At 38.5% G+C, this 8,569-nt stretch overlaps 1 protein-coding gene across 1 annotated transcript; it reads right to left on the reverse strand.

Moving 5' to 3' along the window:
* Positions 1-1,824: 1,824 nt before the first annotated feature.
* On the reverse strand, positions 1,825-6,980 carry LOC127813369 (non-specific phospholipase C2). The gene is made up of 3 exons (XM_052354317.1): positions 5,594-6,980; positions 2,722-2,898; positions 1,825-2,486 (listed from the first exon to the last, which is right to left on the reverse strand). The coding sequence occupies exons 1-3, from the start codon at positions 6,825-6,827 to the stop codon at positions 2,194-2,196; spliced, it is 1,704 nt and encodes a 567-aa protein (XP_052210277.1). The 5' UTR covers positions 6,828-6,980; the 3' UTR covers positions 1,825-2,193.
* Positions 6,981-8,569: the final 1,589 nt, after the last annotated feature.

Below are 8,569 nucleotides of genomic sequence, written 5' to 3' on the forward strand. Positions count from 1 at the left end.
TCATCGAATTCCCCCAACCGTAGTGATTCATATATCCAAAAATGAGTTTGATCCAACGATTGATTTTTAGTAGATCTAAAAATTAATTTTTATGGTAAAAAAACTCAAAACACATTTATGGAAAAACGTCATTGGCCACCATCCACGACGAATTCCGATGATCGGAATCGACCATTAGATTTGCTTTGGCTTAGTGACTCACATACCAAAAAATCAAAAGCATCTAATCGTTGGATTTTAGTAAATCTAGGTTTTAATGTAAAATAGAAGTTGCAGAAAAACTTACTGAATGGGCCATCGGCGTTGACGAGCGAGCATGGTGGTGCACATTGGAGGGAGAAAGACATGCTGGGTCAACATCAACATTGTAGAGAGACGAAGGGCTAAACGAATCGGAGACAAAGATGAAGGGCCAACCCTTTGACTTTGGCCTTTCGCTCGACCAGTCGGCCCTTCGTCTTCGTCTCCAATCGGTAAGCCTGAAAGCGAGGAATGGTAGTGGTAACAAAGGGCAGAGGTGGTGGTGAGAGGTGGCCCGATCGGACATCAGAGAAGAAAAAGATAGAAGGGCGGGAATAACTTAGAAGGAGGGACCGAACAAATGACATCGGTTTAGTTCTTCCCTGTTTATTGTTTTCCTTTTATAATGCACTCAAAACGATATTGTTTTGCATATCGGTTGGTTCGGTTACACTAACAACGAAAACTGAATCGATAATTGTTAGCTGAAATTTTTACAAAAACTAATTGAACTGCTAACCAACTACTAAAAAATCGAATTGAACCGATTCGGTTGGTTCGGTTCGGTTAGTTCAGTTTAATTGAACTTCTGCTCAGTCCCAATTGTCACAAGTCAAGGGTTAAACAGTAAATGTACATTACATGTAATTTCTTTGGTTGTACTTTGCTGTTGAAACTGTTTGTATGTTTCAGTTGTTATTGTAACTGAAATGATAGAAAGTATATAAATAGGCAATTAGTTGGAGGGTGGGGATTCATTGTGAGATAATACAAGAATCTTTTCCCTTTCAATTTCTGTGATCTTTCTTTTAATTTCCTCTCTCTCACTCAGTTCTTTCTGTTCTATTTCTCCCTCCTCTCTCTTTTCTGGTATCTTCCTAAAGAAACCCTAGCTTAGATCCTTAGATCTGGCACAGTAGTCCTAATGGAAAAGCCATGGAGAAACAGAAACCAAATCAAGCTTCAACAAGAATGAGAAAGAAAGCATGCAAAAGAATCATAGTAGCTAAAAACAAAGAGCAGCACTGTCATTGAACTTGAATTCGCTGCAAGAGATGGTTCCGGTCTAATGAATACCTTCCTTTGTCACACCATACTTTTGTTTCTTTTGTAAATGTCAAGAGGAAGCATTAGCTTCCTGTGAAGCCACAAATCAAAAGGGAATGGATTCATAAGGCTGAAACTTCCTAGCTATATTATCTGCCAAACTGATCGAAGAAGCAATAATAAAAACAAAAGAATGAATTCATTGCATGAGACTTCCCATCCTGCAAAGGCCGGGATAGTTCCAATAAAGCATTTGTCAGCCCTATACCATTAAAGCAAGCAACACGCTCAAATCAAATTTTACATCGAGTATAATGAATCAGGCCAGGAAGACGAATATTGTTCTGCTTCAAGTTTTATGTGACTAGGAAATCTCCAAAACCGCAATACATACAGTGTAACATTAATTTTGATTGCTGTTCTACATCAACTCTACACACGAAATTGCAAGCAAAACACTATCAAAACCCATTTCTCTGTTTAAATTTTTTTCCCCAAAAAACGAATCTGAAATTTTAGCAAGTAACCAGAACGGGGGATATAAAACTCCACCTTGATCATATTCTAACAACGGTTCAAGAATTATACAAACTGACAACAATATAATCCACTAAAAGCCTGAGCCAAACCAACCCTAATTAGAGAGAGTTTAATTCAGGATATCAATAGATACTAATAGGATGCCCACTAACAACGTGGTTTTTGCCGTACTGATTAATTAACGCAGTCTTGGCTAGCAAAATATTTACAAGCTCAAATTAAGTACTCATACCTGTATTAGGATTCCTAAGCCATTTTCATTGATCATTTACTAATGTCACGCTTTATCAACATTGTGAGGGTGCTTCAACTTTGCAGATTTCGGCTCAAGATTCAGCCCTTGATTTCTGTTTTGGAACATCCATTTTAGGGTTTGGATGATCTTGTGGTGAGGGAGGGCCTCATTCTGACAATTTGTTCTTCATCAACACCCATTTTCTTAGCAGCAAGCCCTGCCTCAAAGAAGCGTTTCACTGCAGCCTCCATGTATTCCTTCCCTTCCTTTACAGTCATTTCCTTTCCTATATCTGGAAAACTTGTTAGAGTGTCGTCTCCCTTAAGCACTGCTGCAAGCTGCATTAGCTCCTGCTGGAATTCACTTAGCATGGCGTCTTCGTTGGCCTCGCCTTCCCTTATCCGAACTGGAGTTGGCAGTTGCACTGTCCAGATTCCAATTAACAAAGCAACAAACATAACATGCCCCGTGATTATATTTCTAAATTAACTGCACTAAGTACGTTTCTTGGTTATATACTACTGATAATTAGGATTTACGCAACCCCAATAACTTGAACTATATGCTTTAGTTGATTTTACTAGTTAACACAAGTTTAGAGACATAAAAATGTTCTGGTTAGAAGGATGCAGAGGATGATAGGTTGAATGGGGACTAACCGGGGCAATCCGTTCTGGGTTCTTGACGGATTTGGAGGATGTAGTCAAAGGTCGCAGCCCAAGCATCTCTGTTTGTCAGAAAGGAGGGCAGGTTGAAGATGTGTTTCATTGTTGCTGGGATGGATGAATGCTCATACTCTGATGTGGGAAATGGCCTTCCACCGGATCCATGGACAACTGCGTTATCAAAGATTGCTCAAGCTATGAACTTAGTTAGCCAATAATAATATAGAAAACATCCACCAAAATAGGTTTCTGTGTTCTGTGTCTCATGGAATTAATACAAACAAATCTAGAGTTTATAATAACAACATTACAAGCTTTAATTAAGCCCGATGGTAGGGCCCAGGTCACCTTTTCTTATATAGATTGAAAATCATATTTAATTTGCTAAAAGAATTAATGTCAGAGATATCTAGCTACTCCTGTGTGTTTATACAATAATGCACTATAATAATTAATTTAACAAAGACGTTCTTTTGAGTCCTCTAGTTCAAGAATCTGAAAACAAGTCAGTTTGATCCAAACGCATCCTTATGTAGGAGAAGACATATTTCTAGTAATGCATTAAACAAAACAAGCATATATATTTCCCTCGTTGACTCAATGTTTGACAAACAACTATTGGGCCTATTTTGCTTCCCTCTGCTGCTATGTGTTGTGGATGTTGTGTATTTTATTGTATTGTAAATTGTAAAAGTAGTGTATTTATACAAGACAATAAAAACAAGTTATAAATGATTCTAGTTCATATTTTATAATGTGTTGTAAATATGTAAACTAACTAAAAAGACAATAATATTCAATTCAATATTGTCAAATTATTAACTTAAGTGCTTGTTAACAAAATAGTATGACAACATCTTATTTATCACACACAAAATTTAGGCTAATTCATTACACAAAAAATATTAATAAATTCATACTTATATTTATTCTCAAAGAAGTTAATAACTTCATAATCATATTTATTTTCAGAACGCACTTCTGCTCCTTTTAAGTTAAACGGAAATGCTATTTGGATATAGAGTTTGTACATAATTTCTTGGAACACTCACTTTCATTGCATTGTATATTTAATTCTTATAAACATTGTTGCTGTTTTAATTCAATGAACGTATGATACATTAAAACCGAGTGTATGGTATAATATATAAACTTTCTGTACAAATAACATTTCCGTAAATTAAATTCAATAATATGAAAAGATGTCGAAGACTTTATTACATGTAGATATGCTTAAAAGAAAGCTCCCATTGTAAAATTTAAAACAGAATCTTTCACTTTTGATTTAAAGTAGTAGAGCTCTTTAATAAAAAAAAGCAGATGTGAAAGCAAACAGCCATTGTCAACAAGCTTGGCTTTATGGATTACCTGTTACCCCCTAAAGAGGGTGAGTGATGACCACAAGATAACTTGTCATAAAAAATCTTAATTGGGCTACCTTGTTAAGTAATAGGGCCTAATTATTTTTTATTTTTTCAGATAGTGTTTGTTAATCAAGATATAGATAGAAAAAAATAGGATATGAAAAACATTTTGAACAAAAGTGTTTTTCATTGTATTTGTTAAATTTTCTGAAAAGAAGTCACATGACGTCTTATTTTGAACTTTTAAGATAAATTTATCCCTTTCATCTTTCAAATAACTTATCTTAAGTTTTACAGATAAATTATCTTGATAGAAATTTATTTTACTCATTTTAACAAACAGTACAGGGGCCTAACTATTGGAAGGTAAAGTTGTGAGAAAGAATTTTCACCAAAGGAGAGACAAGGAAGCCTTTAGAAATATATTTGACACCCAATGTTGAATTGTTTCTTTTTGTTTTTGTTTTTATTTTTTTTTTTTTGGCCTAAATTAAAAGGTAAATCTGAAGATCAAGAGGTATTTGTTTGTAAAAAATCCAACCCTTCCATGCTAACATTGATTACATTTCAACAATTTAAGGACTAACTCTCTCTTATTACATTCAAGCGTTATGTTTTTCTTACTAGACTTTAGCGTCTACATCACACATCTGTTAAGCCACCAAAGTGAACGGCCACCGATTCATAAGTCATAAAGGGAGAGTACACGTGAAAATCAAAATCATAAGTCTCGTACTAGTCAATGCTACTACCATGACGATGTTGTTTGGGTTTCAAAATCGTAATTCATTATGAAGGTGTCAGATAACTTGTGGGTAGGGTTTGATTTATATATATATATATATATTTTAATTGAGAAAACAGAATTAATCTTGTACAACAACAAGAGATGATGTACAAAATGAGGGGAAAATCTAATGTATAGGATGAGGATGTTGAATAAGGCACGGCATTGATCTCACGCATGAGAATTTTATGTATAAATCTCATCCAATCCTTTCATTCATTCGACGGAAAGCAAACCCACTCCTTTGGATATATCCGTACCTATTTTACCTACTTTCATATCAATTTCTATTTCTTTAAAAAATTCAGTTGGGGTAACAATTTTCTAAACCATATTCCTATGAATATTATGTTTATGCTTAACGCTTAATATAGACCTAAAAATAAAAGACAAGATATTACACGATAAAAAGTTAAAATGAACTTTTATTAGATCATTAATACAGGAAGATACTATTTGTGTAAATAATTAAGTTATCGAGAGAATAATGATAAAAGACGAAAATATAAATGTATCTAAATTAGATAAATATATCTTCACTTCAAAGAAGAGTGACACCACCCTAAAGAATAATTAATAATAACATTTGTGTACTTAATATGCCAATATTGTTTCTACAATTATAAGAGGCCTTTGGTCATCTACACATGAATTATAATTCGTGGGTTGTTATTTACGAATGTACTATTTGAACGACAGAGAGAGAGAGACTCACCGGTGGCCTTGTCGATCCAAGGAGAGACCAAGATGGTCGGAACCCTAACTCCCAGCCGGTCGAACTTGAAGAAGAAGGGTTCGGGCCCCACAATATCGTCCGGGCTGGGAACCCCACGTGCCGGGGTCGGCACGTGATCGTAGAACCCACCATGCTCGTCGTACGTGATGATCAGAAGGCTCTGGTTCCACTGCGGCCCCGCCCTTAGCGTCTCGTACACCTCCTTCACGAACATCTGCCCCCTGTACACGTCGTGCGACGGGTGGTCGTCCGTCGCCGGCTCCGCCTTCGTGTCCACGTACCGCTGCTCCACCACCGCGTAATTGGGAAGCTTCCCACTCATCGCGTCCCTCTTGAACGACGGCTTGTACGGCTGGAACCTGCCCAGGTACTTGAGCTTCCTCAGGTTCCGGTAAAACAGCGTCGCCGGAATGTTCTGGTAGTATATCCCGAAGGACAGTCCGGCGGCGTCGAGGTTCTCGAATATGGTCCGCTGCGAATACCCTTTGGCGAGTAATGTGGAGTTGTTGCTGGTGGCGCCGGCGGAGGTGGCGGAGTGGACGAAGAGGCGGTTGGGCTGAGTGGAGGCCGGGACGGAGGCGAACCACCTGTCGAAGACTGCAAACTCGGCGACCAGGGACTTGTAGACGGCGACCTTGTTGGGGTGGAAGCCGTTCATGACGGCTTGTGGCATGGCGGGGTCCATGGAGAGGGCTTGCTGGGCGAAGCCGTTCATGGGGGGAGGGAACAGGGAGGTGTCGTTGGAGCCGAAGATTTGTTCGCGAATGGCCTGGAAAGAGTGGCCCGGGTCCGGGTCGACGTAGTGGGCTTGGTTGCGGAAGTAGAGGCGAGGGGAATCGGGGTCAGAGGTGGAGAGGGGGTTGGATTCGGAGCCGGAGACGCCATTGATAGCGGGGTTGAGCTTCTTCATCCAGCCCAGCATGTGATCGAAGGAGCGGTTTTCCATGACCAGGACGACGACATTTTGGATGGGGCTAGAGGAGATTGGGAGTAGTGCTTGGAAGAGAAATGATATTATTAGGAGGAGGAGAGTAATGGGAGGTTTGGCCATTGGAAATGGACTGGACTGGATTCGATTTAGCTTTGTGTGTGTGTGTGTATATATGGTGGCGGTGGTGGTGAGAGTGAGAATGGGAAATGGGAAAGGAAGAGGATTGAGAGCTGAGTGAGTGTCGGAAAGAAGGCAGCTACTGTGGTTTTGGCAGTTTGTCATTTGCTTGGACACCCATGGGAATGTGAAATGTGAATACCAATGTGATTTGATTTATTGATTGTTATATAATGTGCGCCCGCGCGCGGGCGCCTGCGTGCCGTGGCAGTGAAGTCTATCCTATTCCTATTCTATTACAGAGAAGAGATGAGCAAATGGAAATGGGTGGGTGGGGTTGGGTTGATGCTGCCATATATTAATTTTGAATGACACTCGGGTTCACGTCGTCGTAGCAAAGCCTGACACTACAAAACGCCAAATTCGGTGAAAGCGATAAGCACTTATTCCTTGCAATCCGTGATGACTGCGACGCTCGCTCGCCCGCCCGAACGCACAATTATTGTTTCTAGATTTTGCAAGTTTCCGTTCCTCACTTCAGAACCTCACAACTCTTTTCTTTTTTTTAAAAATTCTATCGACAATCCAAAAAATTACTCTTCACAGCCTATATCCCATCAAATTTTTTAATAATTTTAAAATACTTATTTTATCCCCCACAACCCACAGCCAACCCTCTTCTCCGATCACCTCTCATTGCCGGCCATCATCTCATATCTCTTTTTCTCCCTCACATTATATACACATATACACACATAAACACATACATATAAATATATATACACACAGTCATACAACAAGCGCGCGCACACACACACATATATATATATATACATATAGAGCATGGTCGCGACTATGACAGCAGTGACCATGCAACCTAGCACATACACACACATATATATACACACACAAAAGCATAGCTGCAGCCATGAAAACCTACACACCTCGCAGTGCGGGGGTCCAAACCAGATTTTATTTTTTATTTTTTTTGTAATTTTGGGCCTTTTAAATATTTTTACTCTTTTTTTAAAATATCATTGATTTCATATTAGCTAAAGATACATAAATTTAAAAAGAATTTATTTTAAATGATGATAGAATTTTTAGATATGTATATCTTTAAGTAATTTAATAAGATAAATTAATTAATTTTAAATTTTTTTAAGTATTAAAAATTCAACACCATGATTTAAAATTTAAAATTTAAAATTAGTTAAATTATAATTACTTAAAATACAGATATTTAAAATTTATTTATTTAAATTATTTTTTAATTTTATTTTATTATAATAAAAAAATTAATTAAAATAAAAAATAAAAATAAAAAAAGTCTTCCCCAACTACTGGACCTATCGTTCCCCGGCTCGGGCCAGTCGGGGAACCCTAGGTTCCTCGACTGCTACCATGGCCACGGCCATGCTTTTCATGTGTGCGCCTTTACACACACACACATATATATATATATATAGAGAGAGAGAGAGAGGGAAAGTGTATCCAACAATGGGCTGGGTCGGCCATGGCGACCGCATATGTGTATAGAGAGAAAGAGGGGGGGAGTGTATGTGTGTTGGGGGGGGGTTGGCCATGGCGACTGCATGTGTGTATATCTATATATATAGAGAGAGAGAGAGAGAGAAAGAGAGAGAATGAGAGTGTATGTGTGTGTGGGTTGGCCGTGGCAGCCGACCCAACAATGGGTTGGGTTGGCCATGGCGGCCTCATGTGTGTATATACATATATATATGTATGTGTTTGTGTTTGTGTGTGTGTGTGTGTGCAGGAGAGAAAGAGAAAGGCAAGACGGAGGCTGGCGGTTATCAGGGGTTTGAGAAATTCCCGCACCTCGTAGTGCGGAGGTTTTCATGGCTACAGCCATGCTTTTGTGTGTGTGTGTGTATATATATATA

Source organism: Diospyros lotus, chromosome 1, assembly GCF_014633365.1.
Source record: "Diospyros lotus cultivar Yz01 chromosome 1, ASM1463336v1, whole genome shotgun sequence".
Classification (NCBI taxonomy): domain Eukaryota; kingdom Viridiplantae; phylum Streptophyta; class Magnoliopsida; order Ericales; family Ebenaceae; genus Diospyros; species Diospyros lotus.

Bases quoted from the DNA above. Each gene is read 5' to 3' on its own strand.
- LOC127813369 (XM_052354317.1), bottom strand. From the start codon at position 6,827: ATGACAAACTGCCAAAACCACAGTAGCTGCCTTCTTTCCGACACTCAC. The intron at 2,899-5,593 runs GTGAGTCTCTCT...TTGATAACGCAG, and splicing joins TTGGATCGACAAGGCCACCG to TTGTCCATGGATCCGGTGGA. The intron at 2,487-2,721 runs GTTAGTCCCCAT...GAATCTGGACAG, and splicing joins ACCCAGAACGGATTGCCCCG to TGCAACTGCCAACTCCAGTT.